Source organism: Cladophialophora yegresii (genome assembly GCF_000585515.1).
Source record: "Cladophialophora yegresii CBS 114405 chromosome Unknown aczIN-supercont1.2, whole genome shotgun sequence".
Classification (NCBI taxonomy): Eukaryota; Fungi; Ascomycota; class Eurotiomycetes; order Chaetothyriales; family Herpotrichiellaceae; genus Cladophialophora; species Cladophialophora yegresii.
The window spans coordinates 215,640-235,619 of NW_006913046.1; the positions used below are offsets into that span (position 1 = coordinate 215,640).

The window sequence follows — 19,980 nt, forward strand, 5'->3', positions numbered from 1 at the left end:
AAGTGAGGCGCACCAACGAGGGATTCTACAATGATGCTCCTTCTCCTAATTATGGGTGATTTTCTCTCCTCGTGTGCCACCAAGGGACAGATCGACCGCTCATCGACGGCCGAGGTCAAGAGATCTGTCGACAGCCCTGACAGCTCCTTTACCAGCGTGCGAAACATGAGGCGAAGGTGCCATGTGACGCCCCTGCTGCTCCACCCTCGGAGTAGGCAATAACATGCGCCCCCAAGTGCACGAGTACGTAAACCGCCGCGTGTTGGGACGAACCTCGAGGCTCTTTGCGTGACAAATCCGCAACCCTTATCGGCTTCCACAGGGGGCCGGGCCCAAGCGACCGATCAGTCCATGCTGGCCGTGATATCCCGGAGCATATCCACGACACCCGCTACCGTGTACGTAGGCAGAGTTGAGGCTAGGGACGCGCCTGCTGCTTCCCCTGTGGTTAGCCTGCCCAGTCTCCAGTGCAGCCCATGGTCATGCAGGATCCGACTGCTTAGTGGCGAGCTAGGCACTTGTCGAGGTCGCCGCGGCAGCTTAGGCCCGGGCTCCCGCGCAATAGCGGCCTGCATTTTGAGACCTGTAAAGCCCTAGCGAAGCTGAGTGATGCCGCAGGTTAGCTGAGTTGCGCTGCTGCGGCCAATCGATGTCGAGATCTTCGCTCTCTCGGCGATCACGGGCATGAAAGTCCTCGTCGACCAACCCCAAAGGATCGATCCCGAGCCCGCAGCTCTGGATCGTAGCGAGCAAGATCTGGGTTTGATCTCTCGTCTATCTCCCTCCCCTGGTCGCTTGTCGTTACCCCTCTCGGTGTCAGAGCCTGCCTGTTCTCAGCCTGTGACTCCAGTCCTGGCCGCCGGCGCCGTACTCAGGAGACCATTCCCAGTCCGTCGGGACGCTCCGAGGCCAGCCCTACTCTGCATGCTACTATTTGGAAAGCAGCCATCTTTATCAGCCCGCCAGAAGCAAGGGTCCTCTGGACTGGGTTATTGTGGGAGATGCCAGGCGGCTTGTTCTCTGGCCGCAAAGGCAAAAGTGCTCGTGGTTTTGTGTCGAGCACTTCTCAGACTCGTGGCCTCAGAAAGACTGTCGGCCGGGGCGCCGAGCAGCCCACGAGATACAAGGATATGCAACCATTTTTCGCTTGTTTGATCACCCCCCTCGGCCTTGCACCCCCCTTGAGACTGGTCAAAGTTCCGACCAATGCAGACCACGTAGATGTCACCCGGCTAGCAGCCTGCCAGCTCTGACGAGCACCGAGTCCGCCAGCCTTCTAGTCCCTCGTTGGACAGGCGCATTTGCGCTTTTCGAGGCAACCCCGGGCAGTTCCAGCGCCTTGGGCTGGAGCTCCATCTCGAATCCGACCTAGTGTGTGCGAAGTGGACAAAGTGGGCAAAGATGTGGCGCTGTGGGGTGAATTCCACCGGGTCCATTTCCCTCAACACTCTCTCGAAGCCTCCATCCACGCCGTGCTTGGCTCCTCTCGATTGATTGCTTGCTGTAATCCCGAGAGCTCGTCCAGCCAGATATTGACACTGATTGGCACACGGCCTGGAGCAAACATCCTGGAGAGCTCCGAGATCTGGTAGCCATTGGCCAAGTCACATCACTCCACCTCGCACCTTTTTCGACATATTGCGCTCTGCTCTATTGCAAATAGTCCTGAGCAGCTTCTCCGGCTGCGCTCTGGAATGTCCGGGATCCCTGTTGTTATATCCCTTCATCGGGTCATCGTGATCATATCGCTGTGGGCGAAGTTCCTTGACATCAAAGCGAACTCCACCATCTACTTGAATCGAGTCCCTGGTATATCAGCGTCGAATTTCCTATTGGGGGCGTTCCGTTGACTGTCCGAATATCTGTCTTGTGCGCTGGCTCGTGAGGCCATTGGGGAAAGGGAGACGACTCTGTGCCAACGATTCTTACCTGCTGATATTATTTTCCAGCGGCACCCGACTCAGGATTTTTGGCCTGTCGTGCTCTCTAACCTTGCTGGAGACCTCGGATACACAAAGGTCCATACACTGCCGTTGGATGCTTGGGTCAATGGCAAGAACTTGGTGGCTCAACCCAGGAGGCTGAATGTTACTTATGGAAATGTCAACCTCGACTTTACTACGACATTCACCGGGTCCGCCATCTCATCATGTATCTCGCCCTCGACCTCGATATTCATCTCTCACTTCATCACCGCCTTCTCATCTCCGAGCCAGGCGACGCGCCAACTCCTGCAAACCGTGCCGTGACAGCAAGTCCAAGGTATGTTGTTGAGTCTCGGAAGCACAGAGCGGTACCACTAACCCACGGTATAGTGTTTCGGAGGCATGCCCTGTACAACCTGCTTGAAGAAACGACAGAAACCACGTTGTTACTATCTGAATACGCCTCCCCGTGACCGTGAGAGCGATGTGGTCAGTATCCTTCAAGTCTGAGACTGTTCCCAAGGACACTGCTGACAACGATGGCAGCGCGGAAAAGGCTCACCTCTAACCTCGAAGCACGGAAGGTCCTCCACTTCTAGCGGCCGACAACAGACGGTGGGGTCAACTGAAGAAGACACAGAGGACCGGGCTCATGTCGTTGCCGGTCCGCATGACGATTTCTATGGCATGTTCTCGCTGGCTCGGAGCGTGAACGAGGTAAGGATTGATGTTTTCGACCATCTGCCATCTTGCTAAATTTTACTAACCTCCTCCAGTTCAAGGAACTATTTCCTGCTGTAGGACAGTCAAAGCGTTCTATAGACTCTATGGACTGCGTACAAATGTTCGGCTTGGAGGATCCACCACCCGAAACTGTATCTGCATCGTATCCGGTGACGGCCGAGCGAACAGACAATGATCTCAGCTCACAACTTACACCTCATCTCCAACCCCTTTTTGGGAAGTACTGCTTTGTGCGAGACCTGCTCGCAAATGGGCACGCTACCCAGGCTTGGTCGGCGTTTGCGAGCCTTGTCCGAGATGCAGAGCTCTTTGGGTGTAAGCATGACCATGCCTGCCTCGACTGGCAGTCCCAGCTAATCATATTCAGTGAGAGAACATGCCAAGTCAGCATCGACGCGGGACCACCTGCCTGACCCAGAACCCAGCCGCCATCTTTGGTGGCTATTGGTACAACTCGACACCCAGCTCAGCTTTCTACTTGGTCGCCGACCGAGCATCGACCCATCACACCGTGTCCCCATGCCCAGACTCTCAGAGCAGGAACGAGGAGGAGATGGCGTCGAGCACCATGTGCTCAACTTCACAGCTTTTATGACGGAACTTTTGAACCATGTCCACCAGGCAGCAGATGATGGAGACACCTTTTGGGAGGACAGGAAAAGGCAGTTAGACTCTGACTTGACTCGGCTCCGGCAACACTGGTCAGAGCTGCCGCCTTTACCTCGAAGTGGACTGTCAGCCGCCACGCTATCTGCTGTGGCACAACATCACGTCGATGTCCAACTGGTGTTGATGATTCTCTACTGCCAAATCCTGCGGACGATATCCCGCAAAATGACGGTATCAAGACGGCTGCAGATTTTGCGCAAGTCGGCTGCGCAGACCTACTATAGAGATCTGTTAGGGAGTCTACGATCGACCATTGACATTTTCGACTACGCTTACAAGCTGGACGCGACGGGTACCGCTTCTTCTTGGCCACGATGCTTCGGACTCTTCTGTGCGGTTTCCATGTTGGGCATTGCTAAACTCCGACAAGACGGTGACGTGGACACAGACAGGGAGCGCATCGAAAACGGGTTGAAGATCTTCAGAGACCTTGCGGACACTGCAGAAACCTCCGGACTTGCCGAGTCAGCCGCAGAAGCACTTGACAGGATCCTAGAAGGAATCGAGGAGCTTGCCCAGCAACCCAGCGGCGCCACGGGAGCCGCCTCGACTACGGCAGCTCCGATTGATGGTGCAGACGCGGACAGTGCCAACGTCCCGCAACCCTCGGCTCCTCGGCCGTCGCCGCCTGCGCGAACAGAGAGCAGTGACGCTCCGGCACTCAAACGCACCAAGAAGTCCAACCTGGCAGAAAATTCTCGGCGCCGGAAAAGACCAAGGACTGGCGCCGGGCCAGTAGCTTTCGACTTATCCGAACAGAACCCAAGCTGGGCTGTGGGTCAGGATCATTCCTATCCTCAGACGGTGTCTTTTGATGGCGCAACGTCTACGCCTCCTCAGGAGGCCTCGACATCTCAGGGCTTTGAAGCACCGCCGTTTCCGCATCCACAAAGTGCGGCATCCTCCTTCACTGAGCAGGCGGGGTACTTTGAGACAGAATTACTGCCGAGTCATCCTAACAACATGGAAGAGTGCCATCCAGTTCACCATTGGGTACATCCGCCAATGGTGTACGCGCCGCCGTTGTACGACGACTGGTGGCAGTATCAGTTCCAGTCCGGTGGGAATGCTGCCCTCGAGGGCAATTTGCAGCCCATGTATCACAACATTCACCCTCCGTTGGCCCTACCAACAAGCCCATGGACGATGGACACAACTGCACAGTATCATGGACAACATTTCGGACGTGACCAGCAGGCCGATGCTCTGGCAAGGCGCCAGTCAATGCCTCAACTGAGGATTCCTTCCCCCGCCAGCGACCAACAGCAGCACAACAGAAGTCTGCCTCCGTCCAGGAGGCCGTCGCAGGTGGCGATGGAGACGATCGTGGCCAAAGCAGCACAGAATGCTGCAGAAGAACAGTCCAGTCAAGGCCACTACTATGAGGGGACAATCACGAATGAAGGCATCATCGAGTACCATCCGATTCATGTATCGGCTCCAACTCTGGTCACCACAGGACCGTTTACGGGCGATGGGCATGGCCATCATTGGGGCTGGGCGTAAGGCGATTGATTGAATTGATGATACGAGTCAATGTACTATTAGCGACCACGATCAAGGTGGAGAGAGAGAGAGAGAGAAGAGAGAGAGAGAGAGAGGACTCTCTTATATACCACGTCTTATATCCATCTTATGTTCATCCTGTCCCTGTCAGATCCATGTCATACCACTCATGTTCATCTCGTGTCCATTGCACATCTCATCTCCGATCCAGCCCGGGCAATTTATACCATTACCGCAAGCAGAAGGCGCAGCCGAGGCGTCGGACGCAGACAGTCGCTCTTCTCCTCTCGATAGCAACCGCAACATCCACGGCTCAACACATATTGATCGACTATACCCCGGCCTCTGCCGACATTTACCATGTAGGCCGCCGAGATGTATCCCCCATTTGACTACTTCGAGCATCGTCGGGCTTGGTAAGAAACACTCTGACCACGCTGCGCAGAGCCTGAACTGACCCTCCCAAAGCGTGATCAAACAGCGTCAGCGCGACGCCCGCTTCGCCTCCCTTCCCGACCCGTACAAAGGGCCTCTCACAACCTCACAACGGTCCATTCTCTCTGCGCCTATCTCCCAGCTGGTCAGCGACGTCCAATCCGGCAGCTTGTCGCCCATCGATATTCTAAGGACGTACGGCAAGACCACGTCCATTGCACATGCGCGCACCAATTGTGTGACCGAGCTGCTTCTCCCAGAGGCCGAGTCTTGGGCTAGGGATGAGAAAGAGGTGAATCTGAAGGGTCCCCTTGCGGGGATTCCTGTTTCTTTAAAGGATAGCATTGCCGTGGGCGGTTTCGATGTCAGCGTCGGATATTCGCGGAATGTGTTCAAACCATACGCTGAAGATGGAGTCGTGGTGAAGCTCCTGAAGAGGGCCGGCGCGATACCACATGTCAAGACTGCATTGCCCATCACCTTGCTGAGCTTTGAGAGTACCAATGATTTGTGGGGCGTGTGTCGCAACCCGCACAATCCGAAGTATTCGCCCGGCGGGAGTACGGGCGGAGAAGGAGCTCTGCTTGCCTTGAACGGGAGCCGAATTGGTATCGGGAGTGATGTGGCCGGTTCAGTCCGCGCCCCTGCTGCGTGGAGTGGCATCAATTCTCTACGATGCAGTACGGGACGATGGCCGAAGGTGGGCATGAATACGTCCATGCCCGGACAGGAAGGAATCCCCAGCGTCTTCTCTCCCATGGCGAGGACGCTGGACGACCTGACCTACTTCACCCGCGCGTTCATCGGCATGAAACCCTGGGAAGTGGATTACACGGTCCACCCGATACCCTGGAGACAGGAGGTCTACGACACCGCGCTGGAGCAGAAACCCCTCCGCATCGGCTTGATGGCCACAGACGGCGTGTGCACCCCATCACCGGCCATCGCGCGCGGACTCGACATGACAGCCTCCGCCCTCCGCTCCGCAGGGCACCAAGTAGTCTCGATTCCCGTTTCCTCCTTCCCTGCGACTGCCACGCCTGCCCTAGGCCTTCAAATTGCGGCAACCCTCCTCTGCGCCGACGGCGGCAAAACATTCAAATCTTTCTTCCGCACAGGAGAGAACAACGATCCGGGAGCGGCACAGATCAACTTCTACATGGGTCTGCCTCGTCCCGTCAAGTACCTGTGGTATCTCTTTACGAAATACATCAAGCGTGACCCCGTCTGGGCCCAAATACTGCGGTACTTCCACCCTCTTTCGGCGTTTGAAAACTGGCAATGGGTCGCCAAGCGGGAGAAATTCAGGGAGACGTGGTTCAGTTGGCTGAATGCGCCGGACCAAAACTTTGACTTCATCCTGTGCCCCGGAAACGCCACGCCCGCGCTGCCTCACGGCTGCATGAAGGAGGCGGTGAGCAGTTGTGGATACACATTCCTGTGGAACCTGCTGGACTACTCCGCGGGCATCATACCGGTCTCGACAGTCGATGCCCAAAAGGATGCTCTACCCACGCCGTTCAAGCCCGCCAACGGCATCGAGAGGGGCGCGTATAAGTACTACGACGCCCAGGAAATGGCGGGGCTCCCCATCGCGGTGCAGATCGTGGGGAGACGGTTGACGGAGGAAAAAGTGTTGGCGTACATGAAGGTCGTGACGGACTCGTTGGCGGAGAGCGGCACCGTGTATGAACATCTTGACGTGGAGAATTTACCGGAGGTGGAGGAGTTGGATGGAGCGAAGCACAAAACGGTCGAGGTGGATCCCAAGAAGATATGGTAGGGAGATCTAGAGACTCCTGGACGGGCAGTGGTATCTGTGTGTCTATCTGCGGTGGCAATCATTTGTTATAGAAGAATGCATATCACGCCCCAGGTCACCGACAAACGGCCGTCAGTTTGTACACAAGCATTGCACACAATACAATATCAAACTCCAGCCCACGGACATGTGAAGGGGGGAAAAGCTAGAGGAGGTCGGACTGGAAGGGTTTATCAGAGACGGACGCCAGGCCACGGAGCCTAAGACAGCATGCTACTCTATGCGCAAACCACGAAGCTGTTATCGTTCCCAAGTGGAAGTAATAGCAGCCTACTTACTCCGTGCAGCAGCTCAGCTCAACTCAGCTCAGCTCAGCTCAACACTCCCAACCGGTCCAGTCCGATTCCAGGTCAGGCCAGCCCAGGCCAACCCAGGCCAGCCAGCCAGTCAGTCAAGAAGGACAAATGCAGACGATTCCGGGCGCACTCTGCTTCAAGTTGCTCGTTCTTTGCTCTGTGATTTCGCACTTTCCGCACTCTGCTCTTTTGCTCTTCGCACGTTGCTCACCTTGCTATGCGCGTTTTACTTGGATCTGCTTTCCGCATTTTGCTCACTCTGTTCTTCGGACTTTGCTCACTCTGCTCTTCACACGTTACTCGTTCTGCTAATCGTGTATGTGATAGATGGACCTGGCTAACTTAGTTCGCATAAGACTTCTGACCTGCAGTACTGCGTAGAAGGGATCGTCATCTATTCATCAGTCTGACCGCTCTCTGGTCCTTCGAGATGCGGTGCCTTCCCGCCGAACATATCGAGGACAACTAGGAGCCTAGAATAGATCACCCGACATGCTCCCTGATCGGAATTTGCTGGTTCCCTCGGCTACTCGTAGCTTGGCCTGCAGTACTGTTACTCTCACCGTCCTGCTGATTCGGAAACTGCAGAGCGACAATGTGCTTCATCAAGACCTCGTCCATTTCTTCCGAGTGTGCGTCCTTGCCGGCCCCGAACCACTCGGAACGGTAAAGCTTGTCGATGTCTTTGATCCGGCGATTGGCCGCCAGAAACAGGTACATGTTGAGGTACGCGCTGTCAAAGGCGCCGGCGATCCACGCGTGATGCGCGCTGAGGGCCTCGCCGCACATGGCAAAGCGCCCCTCACATTGCAGCCAGAGGAAGTCCGGGTAGACGTTCTTGAACTGGCCGGGCCCGAACAGCGCAAAGGCCCCGCCGGTGTACGGGTCGTTCTCCCACGCCCAGGCGTGATGCGTCATGTACATGTCCGAGAGGTCCTTGAAGAGGTTCTGCGAGGGGATGCGACCCTTCCACAGCATCGCCAGGTTCTGCAGGCAGAGGGTGACGATGGGCTCGTCCTTCTTGGGCGGCACGACCGTGTAATCCGGCACCAGCGACGCCAGGCGCGTCGCGTCCTGGGCCCACGCGTACGAAACCATCAGCACGGCCGGTTTGTCGGGCCCGTCGTTCCACGAAGGGTAGATGACGTTGCTGATGGGGAGATCGGTTTGGGAGACGCCGCCGTAGATTTCTGGTGGAGGGGCCGCATGCCACCATGGTTTCGTGAAGCGGATGACGACTTTGGTGGCTCGATCGTAGCTCAAAGATCGAATGCCTGTCAGGATTTTGTCGGGGAGCTCCAGACCGGAAAGATCCATTCGTTGCAAGGGGCCCATGGCCGTGGTGTTGAAGACCATGTCGTAGGCGACAGGTGGCTTACCTGCGACAGTAACGTTCATCTTCTTCGCCTGTTTGTCATGCGACATAGCTGCCACGGGAGACTGGGTCGTTACCCTGACTGCCGCTGAGCCAGGCTGGGGCCAGTCAGTCGAGAGTAAGTGGCTTTGCATGGCTTCGGCCACTCTCTGCATACCACCATCGACACGCCACCATTTACTGTTCCTTGCGGCTTGGAAGTCGGCATAATCTATGACCGTCTCGGTGATAGATTGGTCGAACAAGCCGGTGGAGCTGTCCATGGTGAGCAGATGAGAGGGAATGGGAGAGGAAGTTCTCACGTATCATAGAGCTCGGCAGTTGCTGTGTCTTGGTAGCTGAAACTGTTCGCAACAACGTGAGCGGACTTGTATATGATGGCTGATTGCGGAAACACCTACTAAGGGATCGGAGCACTGTGTTTAGGGCACTTAGGGTCCTGCGGTCCCGCCATGAGGAAACTCCGTGTCGAGTAGTTGTCGTTGTTGGTGGTGGTCAGCCATTCCGCGAAGGCAGGGCCGAAGCTCTGAGTGAAGCCACCGACAAGTTGATCCATGAACTCTTCGAACTTCGGATCGCTGTGAAGCGTAAGCGGGTTCAATCATGCTAGGTTCAATGAGACGTGGCCTTACACCGCCGGCTTGCTTCGGTAATAGTAAGAACTTGGAACATCGTCGTTCTTGTACACATATTCTTGCCTACTAGACGTCAGGCCAAGAAGGTCGATGAAGTCGAGAACACTGTCCGCGATCGCGTCAGCCATCATTTCATGGAGTTGAGTTGTCGGAGGCAGAGGCCTACTGTTTCATCCAAGCGATATCTGGAATTCTCATGGCGCCCACGTCGTAGTAGTTATGGTAATCGTCCCCACCGGAAAGGCTTTGAGTATACAAGCGACCACCGACCCGGTCACTGGCCTCAAGGATGTCGACATTGGTGATGCCCAGGAATTTCAGCATCATTGCGGTGTAGAGTCCTGCGGCGCCGGCTCCAATGATGCAAATGCGACCTTCGTACGGCTTGTCAGAATCCTCTGGGAGCTCAGGCGCCCGAGGAAGCGCGCCATAGAGTGTTTTGTTGGTTTTGTTCAAGGTCTTGAGGACCTGATGGTTTAAGATATGCTTTGCGTATGCCGTGCGGAGGGATTTCGTTTCCGTGCTCATTTCGAAGATGTGACAATATGTCAAAGGTTCTGAGACTCCCGTAGTGAGAAACACTCTCTCGACCAAACCATGACTTTATACGCCCTTTGGCCACGGGGCCGTAGCTTCGCAATGCTAGCACCATGGCACGAGGAGAAACGGGCATGTGCAGCAGAATGGATGACAGGAAAGATCGAGGCTGGCTGAGACTGTGATACAAATGTGGCCATTGCGCTCAGCTGAACGCCCGCCGACCCTCTCCTTCATATTCAATTGGGTTGTCGAAGCATTCTGCATGTGAGGCGTGGACGTGACCAGTCACCGAGACAGGCGCGGGCTTGTCGAGGTCTTTGAGAGCCCGTGCGGGCTGAGGGCAGCCGCAAATCGTGGGATTTGAAGGTGCGTGATGCAGACGAGAAAGGCGTGGGACGGCAGGCTCAGCTCTGGCTTGCAACGCCATCTGGGGAACCGAGCACGGCGTGCGGGAACGCGCAACATAGTCAGGACTCATCTCCGTGCGTCGGTCTACCGGTGGTGGGCAAGATTCTGGAACAGTGGTATCCGCCCATTTTCGAGCCGTTGAAGGGATCTGCTTGTTAATGAGCGGGTACGGAGTATGCAGTGACGCTGACAGCTGCCCAGATCGACGTGTTTTCTAGAGGGCACGATCTAGACCCGTGCCACCTGCGGCAGCAGCCACGCCACTTTTGGCAACCATGCTGGCTGCGCCATACCACGACTGAAGACCGGGACAATCTACAATGCTAGTGTCTTGACGCGAAATCTCCGACGATGGGAGCAGTCAGATCAGAACGTGAAACACAAGACAGGGAGATTAGACGCCTGGGGGCAACGTTTTGCTAACCTCACGAGGCTGCGCACCATAACTTGTGGCTATCATTCTTTCATGGCGAGCTTGACCATAGCACAGGGTATGAACTGCCGAGGTCATGAATGGAAGGTGCCTCAGGAGACACAGCGCGAAGGGCTGTGATATGTGTATTCGTACATATTACACAAGAGCTCCGACCTGAACCCGAAGTTCCTCGTTGCTGCTAGCGAAGCTTGCATGTGCCGACACCGAGAGGTCCTGACAGGAAACCCATCCTGGTGCTCCTCCATTGTACTGGGCGAAGCAGTCCACTCCAGTGTCCTGGTCCACCCAGTCACCGCCAACCGATCAGACTGCGGCGGGGGAGGCAGAGTCCTTCACATAATTGAATTCCTTGTAGGAAGGCTTGTCAGGCCTAACCAGCTGGTCTGCGAGCTCACCATCTTCTTGACTCTCATCTTGCTTGGGAGCAAGGTCGATCGGCCCCCGTTGCGTATAGTCGTCGCTGGGCGGACCGACCACACGGACCACAAGCATCTGTTTGTCTATGTCGACAAGTTCCAGCTTGACGGGCAGGAACGACCGCTTCTTGGCCCCCTTTTCCCAGCCCTCTTTCGATGCCAGCACGACGGCAAAGACTTGGAAAGGGAGGAGCACGCCTCGAAGCCCCGAGTCGTCAGGCCGGATTTTGTTAGGCACCACCGAACTGACATGCAGATCCCAGACCTCGGGCAGTTCCAGCTCCTTGAAATGAAAGGCTCGGAAGAGCGCTTGGATGACCCAGTGTAGCCTCTCCGTTCGTGACAGCTGAACGGCCCATTGATACATTTTGGGTCCGGCCGTGGCTATGAAATCTTCACACATTTCCCTCGTAATGGGCAGGTCCAGCTTGTCAGCAGATTGACCGGGGCCGACCAGACCCGCAGCCTCGGCCCGTAGGTAGCTGTCTACATTCCAAAGTGCCATGAGATCCGGATAGCGTCGAAGAGGGTTGCTGACCCAAAGATGGGACTTGTGGTTCTTGTGGACGTGTTCGATCGCCGTCGTTGAGAACTTGCCCATGGGAAAATCTGCGTTCTCGCCCCGCTTCAGGTTGTTCAGTCTTTCGGGAGGGTAGTCCGGTGCGTAAGACGAACCAAAGAAAACGGCCGGCATGTTACGATCGCTGAACCATTTGGCCGCGGATTCCGACATAAGATCCCCCAGCAGAGCCGTTACCGTGACATACTTGCCCATTTCTGACACCCGGTTGATGCGCATGTACCGACTCACTTTGATCCTCATCGCAGGATCACCCTGGTATTGTCGGCTGCGAAACAGGTCATCCTCGTCATACTGGCTACCAAAGATGTAGGCATAACTCATGCTGGAAAGACTGCCCTGGATCTCCCAATCTGGGACCACGGCCACTTCCTGTTTGCGACGTTCCTCGCGAGCAAGGAGCAGCTTCTCCAACAGTTGGATGTCAGGGAGGTATTTCTTTACCGTGTCTACATCCGCGGGCTTGGCTTGTTGTAGCGATTCGAAATTAACTGCTCCCTTGAAGCCCAAGGATATAGTCGCCGCCTCGTATTTTGGCTTGTCGAGGACGTGTTCCACGGCGGGATCAGATAGGAAAATGACATTCCTCAGGGTGGTCGGCCGTACCCTGATATCCAACACATTACCTTCCTCTGTTAGTAGAGTGCTGACCGTGAGTGCGGGAGCGCCACTTCGTAGGGACAAGGCGTAGCAGAATTTGTCCGGGAGCATACGTGCGAGCCGGCCATGGTGAAAAATGCCTTGCGTGAGCATCCGGGCACGCTGCGCCATGACATGGTCCGGACCAATGAAAGCTGTCGGATGCGCAGTGTGGCCGTGAAGCCAATAAGTGCCAGGAATCTCGGGATTGGGTTCTATGGAAAACCCGTCTTCTCTCACGACAGCCTCACCTGTATCGATGCAGTAGACCGGCAGGTCGCCCAAGTCTTGACGCAGGGACGCCATGGAGTCGCCGAGAACATGAGGGTCCAATGTACTCGCTATCCCGGAGTCTTCACAGAATTCGGAAGCTTCGTTGAACACCCGTTTGAGTTCCGGACCAGCCCTGCCGTGTGGTAGTTCCAGGGTAATGTTGTGATCAGACTGCAGGAACCAGGGGGGCAAGATACCCAACTCTTGCAGTAACAAGCGACCCATATTGGCATCCAAGCGGAGTTTCGGGTAGGCGCCAACGGCGCGCAGAAGCAAGGAGGCGATAGCCATGTTTCGATTGTTGTCTGGGAAGGGATACCGAATGTAACAATCCCAGAGGAACGCGATAAACATCCTGTCATTCTCGGTGAAGACTTCTTCGTTGTCTTGGCGAGCAACCTTGCCATCTATGATGCCGCCCTGAATAGAACTTGGACCCAGACTGCCAATGGTGGTTGGGGAGCGAAGAGCACGGCTTTTGAGGATAATGCGACGTGCTTTGGCCACGAACGCTGACAGAGGATTGGATTCTAGAGCAGCGGCGACATTCTTGCCCATGGCGGCGTCAGCAGCTGCTTCTTGGTACTCTCGAGCCCATTCACAGACTTGGTCGAAGCTCCTTGCCAGTCTCTTGGGGGTAAAGGTGACCGTGGCTGAGGGATAATAAGTCTGCTTGCGAATGGCAACGACGCTCACCAGCTTTCGTTGCAAGGTGCGAAATATGGTGAGGAGGGCCGCGGGAGGGACTTTGTCATAGTCAACACCCAAGAACTTGGTGACGACTTCTGGGAATTGGAGTGCAATGTACCTCTCCTCATCTGCGATGCGATCATAGAGAGAATCCAGGAGAGCGAGGTTCTCACGGCGCCAAGTTGACATGGCTTCGGCGAGTTGGGCGAAGCGCTCCATCAAAGGCTCAGCGGCGGCAGCAGGGAGGTCGCCCGCAAAGCTGTATCCCAAGGGCATGTCGTAGTCATTCTTGCTCGTCTCTAGAGGTTTGACTGGGAGGTGCTGTCGGATCTGATCGACTTCTTTTTTCGATGCAAAGTTCTTGAAGGCTGGACTTGCCTGGCCACGGGCCTTTTCAACAACCCAGCGGCCATCACCCAGCATGTATTGACGCTGCCACCCTAAAGCGCCCAGGTAGAGAGCCAATTGGGGTTTTGCAAAAGTGGTATGCCTCCCTGGTCGCCACCAGATCACATCGCCTGGGGCGTAGGTCTCGTGCCAGCCAGCCTGTACGCCATCTTCCCAGGGTTCTACCAGATCATCCCCTGCAGCGGCTTCATCGTCGACCAATGTATCGTCAGTAGAGCTTGCTTCTTCGATGAACAGCGAGTTGGGCAACGCGGCCAATCTTTTCAGCTTGTTGGAATCGCCCTCGGCATTTTCTGCTTCCTGCTGCTTTTTCTTTTGATTCTTCACCGCCCAAGCCCTCAAGTGGTTACGGATGGCCGAGTTGGCTCGGTCGGGCGATAGCTGAGAGGTTACGACCGAAGCAGAGCGGCGATCGACAGAGGTAAAGGACCGTCTTTGGCGACAATCCCGTCTCTCATGTCGACTTGAAAGGAGGAATGCAGCCAGAAGGGCAGTGCTCTGACATGCCGGGCAGACGTATGGCAACCGCGATCTTGATAGGGTGCCGGCACGGCTTCGCGAAGCTAGCATCCTACAGAGGGCGATAAGGACCGGTTACAACGCGAGAGTGAGTGTCAAGATGCGCAGGAGTCAGTGATCAATTGATCGATCTAGAGGCGACTCGGCGACGACGCTGCGTTTCTCCAACAAAATTTATTGTCACCGTCACTTTCTCCGCGTTTGCAGCAACCAATGGTGAACAGCCACCGACACCGACCCAGAGCCAGTGACTCAACATGCGGCGGTCCAAATATTCTCGTCTGCCCGCTGTTCTACTTCTCTGCCGTGTACATACTCGGCCGCAGCCACATTCACGATGCCGATCCAACAGCCCGCAAACCAGATCAAACTGACCAACGTCTCCCTGGTGCGCTACAAGAAGGGCAAGAAGCGCTTTGAACTCGCGTGCTACAAGAACAAGCTGCTGGAATACCGCTCCGGCACCGAGACCGACCTCGACAATGTCCTGCAAGTGCCCACCATCTTCCTGAACGCTTCCAAGGGCGAAACAGCCCCTAACGCCGAGCTCATCAAGGCGTGGCCCATAACATCACAAAAGGAAGACAAAGAGTCGTCCCACGGAGCCAAGGGCAGCAAGGGAGGAAAGAAGAACAAAGGCAAGGCCGCCAATGACGAAGGGGACGACGAGAAGTCCTGGAAGGATGCCATCATCGAGGAGATCCTCAAAAAGGGCGAGATCCAAGTGAATGCCAATGAACGCAAAGAATTACTCGACAGAATGGAGAAAGAAATCGTGGAAGAAGTCGCGCAACGGCTTGTCGATCCCCAGACGAAGAGGGTCTACACCACAGGGATGATCAAGAAAGGTTTGGACCTTCTCTCGAAGCAAGGCGGCCATACTCCTGCACAAGATTCCCTCGGTCATAAACTCGGCAAATTGAACCTTGGCGAGGGTGCGAGGAAAGGTGCTGCGGGTCCGAAGGGATCGAGCGAGGCCAGTGGGCGCGCAACGCCAATGACAGACGAGGATAACGAGTCCGAAACTGGCACGCCCCGGGGCAAAAAGAGCGACATGCCGACGTGGACCGGTGTCGTGACAACCAAATCAGTCAAGCAACAGGCCCTGGAAGCCATTCGCGCGTTGATCGCATGGCAGCCCATCCCCGTGATGCGAGCACGCATGAGACTACGCATCACTTGTCCGACAAACATCGCGAAGCAGCCTGCAAAATCGAAGACCCCCAGCACAGAGGGTGAAGACGCCGACGCTGGAGCAGCCAAGGGCGCGATCAAGGACCGCATCCTGTCTTTTGTGGAGCAAGTCGAGAGCCAGGAGGTGCAAGGGGAAGAATGGGAGGTCATTGGTTTCGTCGAGCCCGGCGCGTTCAAGTCTCTGGGCGAGTTCATTGCAGCTGAAATGAAAGGAAGAGGGAGGCTCGAGGTGCTTGATATGGCTGTCACCCATACGGACGACTGAGGGCACCGGGCGAGGAAAGGTGCAGAGATCGAGCTTGATCTGCTGTTTCCTCCATTCTGGGTGAACGAAGCAATACGGCCATAACGGTGCCAACACTGGTGTCAAAGTCCCATCCTTGCAGACAGGATTGGCGACTCCTTCAGACAGAAGTCGTGAGCTTCATTTCTGAAGCCGGTGAAGGATCCGCAGATATTCCCCAGCAAGCTGGTTTAGTCTCCAAGCCAGCTACATCACGCTCTGTGGCCACGACAAGGTGAAGAATTCCCGCGCGATTACAAACGGCACCAGCTACAGTGATCACGCCAGAAAGACGCCAGCGTATCGAGGGCTGAGCCGCGACTTCGTTCGAGAGCCCAACAAGAAAAGGGCGTCCGAATCATAGGGCATTTGAGCTGCAAAGGGAAATACACCCGTATCTGGTGATCTCTGGCACGCCATGTACTGTGGAGAGAAGGGCTACACAGGGTTCCGGCTACGAAAGGGCTGGGAAGTCACAGGACTATAAGCATAAGGGATATGTGGGGGGCTCCTTAGGGTTTTGGCCGCGAACGAGAGTTGCCGATGCTCGAAGGTAGAGAACGTGAGGCGAGGCTTTCGCCTCCACTCCGGTGACAATCCTTTGTGTAATCCACGCTTGTTGGATTGTGGATTGTAGTGCTCTGTCAGTAGCAGACGCTACTACGAACTTGACGGCCCCAGCAGACCAGTCCCTCGGCCCATAAGTCCCCCAAGGCCTTTGCCCTAACACCTTCAAATGCGTCTATAAGGTACTGGTGGTACCATGACATAACATGACATAACTGTCTTTTAGAATAGTCATTCCAGTCGTACACGTAGTTTCGTATTCATATTTCATTGCACCGGGCCCGGCGACATCATAAGGCCAAACCAATCCGCCTTTCGCCGGAAAACCTGTTCTTAAGGGTCGCCCGCGTCATGGCTTGTTCCAGCTCTTCCACCGTGAACGGAGTATCGTGTGCAGTGGCTTGCTTCGACAGACCGGCCATGTCAATGCCACTATCATGCTGGACGAGCCTGTCTTGTTCGGTGGGCGCGGAAGGGACAGCGGTTGGTTGGTCTGATAGCGACGCTACAATCATGAATGTTAGCAATGCATACCACAATGCCGTGGTGGGGGCATAGGAAGGGTGAGGAAAGACGTACTGCTTGCCGTGCCGGCGTCGAGGATCGTACTGGCAGCGACGCTCTTCTCCCTGCTCGTGCTGCTCGAACTGCTGGCCTCGTCGTCCAGTTCGCTGTGCTGCCTCAAGCCCGAGGGCTCATGTACACTTGGCCTACGGCTCGCCGCTCGGCTGTGCGTCCTGCTCACAACGGCGCTCTGGCTCTTCGTCCCTCCAGGCGAGAATGTGCCACTCAGGGCCAACGAACTCCGCCGCCGTGCTGACGAAAATGCGTCTGCAAGACTGAAAGCTTGCAAGGAGGCTTGGTGTTCCGGATCCACCCTGCCACGGTACTTCGACTTGGGAATCTCGTTGGGTTTGTAGTATTCGATATCGGTACGGTCCATGTACAGGGTTTCGCCGTTGGGGCCTGTTTGGGACGAGATGCTATTCTTTTTCGTGTTGTAGGAGAACGTTTTCCGTAATCTGACACGGAGGCCCATCTTGTATATGTTTTATTAAGAGACGGTCGATGTGTACGAGGGTAGTTGTTGACAAGGTAGACCTGATTTCTTGTCCGGACGGCCCGTGGTTCGTCTGACTCTCTTCGTAGTTGGGAGGTGTAAGCGTATCTCAGCAGGTACGGATCCAGTCGGGGTACAGTATGGGTATGCTTAGGAGAGTGAAATCGTAGGGACGGATAATGTCCAGGATGTTCAGTTTCATAGGAATGGCATCGACTGGGGTGGCCACTAGCAAGATAGCATTATCAGGGTCAGCTAATGAGCAAAAGCACGAGGACGAGGCAAAAGGTTATGGTAATGCTACTCGTGTACAGTGGAGCCCAAGGAGTTATGCTGAAGTCTGGTACAAGGTAAGTGGAGTGCTCGGAGGAAGTTGGAGCCAAACCTGATATGAGGACCCAGGATAAGACAAGAAGGTCTGCCCACCTGCCCATTTGATACCGAAACCAGATGTAGTGCCCGCAAGTGCGCCATCCTCCGTGTCTTCTATCGCAGTTCTGGGTGTTGGCAGCTCGGTACGTAGCATAACGCGAGACTCGGAAGAGAGGGAGGCGAGGTTTGGAAGGCGAGGGCGGGCTCGAAGGGGACCCAAGGCGGCCAAGCGCGAGTAATCCGACTATTCCGCCGTGTGTCGCACCGATACCCTTGTAGGTTTCCTTCTGTGGGCTCCGAATGGGTCCCGTCTGGCCAGTGACACGGGCGGAGGGAGTGTGGAGGATTCAAGTGCTAACGCTGCGCGAATCGCGGTCGGTCTGAGCGGCCTCAATCCTACCTCACTAACCTGCCCACGTTCCAGAGGCAAGGCGAACTTTCTCCCTGGTTTCGACCCCATGGAGACAGCCGTTGCCGCTGAAATGCAATGCAACATGCCTGATACCCCGGACGGAGGATGTGCTCCTTTGCAGTAAAGAATGGCCTGTAAGAAGCAAGCTGTTCTGTGCTGACGGTGACTGTGGTCGCACATGGAGAATTTGCCGAGCCTCGTAACCTGCAGGTTTGGCTCGAGTTGGTGGTGCCGATCGAAGAAGGAAATGTCACCTTCTAGAACAACGCTTTTTCCGGCACGCCCGCAATGCATTTGGTTGGGTGGCAAGCGCCTGTGCCTTGCATGGGGACGCCCGGACTATCACGGCTTATCAGGCCAAGTCCATGCCTATCAGCACGCAGCACGCATTGGCCGCCCCGAAAACGTGCTCGCACCTGTCGCATCGCTTGCTTGCGAGGCGTGCTGGCACTGGCGAAAGCCGCCGCGCACGCCCGAGATGCACGAGATGCAAATAATGCATGGGTTGTGCCTGCTGATAAGGCCGGCCGAAGCCCTTGTCTAGGTATTGCTTCAGTGTCTTTTCAGCTTGCTTGCACCACTCGTATCTCAGTCGAGTCTTGTCACTCCACGGTATCAGAGATCTGCCCGCGGCCGAGTCCCTTGGCACATGAGCTTCTCAGTTCTTGGTGACTCTCTCGACGAGTCCGAAAGACCTCGTACGAGGTGCAGGACCAGGGCAACGCCCACCTCAAACACGTGACGGCGAAACAGAGTCACGAGATTATCAGCACAAGGGAAGATTCTCGGCCGGACACCACTGCGCTTGCCACTTGAATGGCCCACCCAATTCACTTTTCCCGATCTAGAGTTGAACGACACGTGCTGGGAACAACGATGTTCCAGAGCATCTTTGATCCGGATTTCGCAGCACATACTCCGTACTATGTAAAATGGTCCCGGAGGATGATGTGCATGTTCCATGCTTTGGCGGTGTTGGTTGCATCTCGATTTTGATTAGCGAACCATCATTGGCCGATCCCCAGATCACGTCGCTCAAAATGACCGTTTTGCATCTTTAATGACTTCATTTGTGCTCGAAGCAGCCAACTTTCCTGCTTCTTGCGCGGCCTGTTCACCCCGCTTCCTCTTCAGCATCATCGTTTTGGCTCTTCTTCACGGATCAAGGTTGGCCAAAGTCCAAGCGAGACATAAGCGCTTCCGTATGTGGTGTGAACCCAGCCTCACAAGGCTTCCAGTCGCACCGCCACTAGCCGAAAGAGAGTGCTCCTCGTGCCTCGTCTCCTCTTTATGACGCAACCAAGATCGGAGTGAAGCTCACCGTGTTTTCAGCTTTCTCATCTGCTTGTTTCCTTTACTCGTGCTCGTACACCCAGAAATGCCCGTGTGGCCCGTGCAAACCCTCCAAGCTTGCTGACCCGTCTTTTCTGCATCTGACGCAATCGAAAGGCCAAGTACATGTACAATGGACAGGCTCAAGAACATGGTGTAAGCATCACTTCTCCTTTCGAGCCCCACCAGTCTGCTCACTTCTCAAGTCACAGCAAGGATAACCCGGACCCTGCTGAGCATACTTCTGGTCCAAGTGGTCGATTGACAGGACAAGGCTCCCATTTTCCTAAGAGAGAGGAACAGCTTGCGGCAGGCGAGACAGCCTTGCAGGGTGCGCGCGCTGCTGAATACGTCCCAGGTATGTTCACCTTCAGCTCGTCGACCCCCTAATATCATCTTCTTTCCTCATACTCACTCACGCGATGCCGCAGTCGCAGAATCAGA

General features: G+C 55.5%; 6 protein-coding genes across 6 annotated transcripts; 2 read left to right on the forward strand and 4 right to left on the reverse strand.

Annotated features, from left to right (window-relative positions):
• Positions 1 to 3,188: 3,188 nt before the first annotated feature.
• On the forward strand, positions 3,189 to 7,062 carry A1O7_01998 (uncharacterized protein; the record flags this gene model as incomplete). The annotated part of the gene is made up of 2 exons (XM_007756034.1): positions 3,189 to 4,840; positions 5,313 to 7,062. 2 exons carry the CDS (start codon positions 3,189 to 3,191, stop codon positions 7,060 to 7,062), a joined length of 3,402 nt encoding a protein of 1,133 aa, XP_007754224.1.
• Positions 7,063 to 7,880: 818 nt separating this feature from the next.
• A1O7_01999 (uncharacterized protein) lies at positions 7,881 to 9,035 on the reverse strand (the record flags this gene model as incomplete). The annotated part of the gene is made up of 1 exon (XM_007756035.1): positions 7,881 to 9,035. One exon carries the CDS (start codon positions 9,033 to 9,035, stop codon positions 7,881 to 7,883), a length of 1,155 nt encoding a protein of 384 aa, XP_007754225.1.
• A 137-nt stretch (positions 9,036 to 9,172) lies between these two features.
• Positions 9,173 to 9,935, reverse strand: A1O7_02000 (uncharacterized protein; the record flags this gene model as incomplete). Its single annotated transcript, XM_007756036.1, has 3 exons — positions 9,173 to 9,350; positions 9,405 to 9,512; positions 9,574 to 9,935. The coding sequence occupies 3 exons, from the start codon at positions 9,933 to 9,935 to the stop codon at positions 9,173 to 9,175; spliced, it is 648 nt and encodes a 215-aa protein (XP_007754226.1).
• Positions 9,936 to 11,094: 1,159 nt separating this feature from the next.
• Positions 11,095 to 14,367, reverse strand: A1O7_02001 (uncharacterized protein; the record flags this gene model as incomplete). The annotated part of the gene is made up of 1 exon (XM_007756037.1): positions 11,095 to 14,367. One exon carries the CDS (start codon positions 14,365 to 14,367, stop codon positions 11,095 to 11,097), a length of 3,273 nt encoding a protein of 1,090 aa, XP_007754227.1.
• A 286-nt stretch (positions 14,368 to 14,653) lies between these two features.
• Positions 14,654 to 15,775, forward strand: A1O7_02002 (uncharacterized protein; the record flags this gene model as incomplete). The annotated part of the gene is made up of 1 exon (XM_007756038.1): positions 14,654 to 15,775. One exon carries the CDS (start codon positions 14,654 to 14,656, stop codon positions 15,773 to 15,775), a length of 1,122 nt encoding a protein of 373 aa, XP_007754228.1.
• Positions 15,776 to 16,650: 875 nt separating this feature from the next.
• On the reverse strand, positions 16,651 to 17,399 carry A1O7_02003 (uncharacterized protein; the record flags this gene model as incomplete). The annotated part of the gene is made up of 2 exons (XM_007756039.1): positions 16,651 to 16,865; positions 16,940 to 17,399. 2 exons carry the CDS (start codon positions 17,397 to 17,399, stop codon positions 16,651 to 16,653), a joined length of 675 nt encoding a protein of 224 aa, XP_007754229.1.
• Positions 17,400 to 19,980: the final 2,581 nt, after the last annotated feature.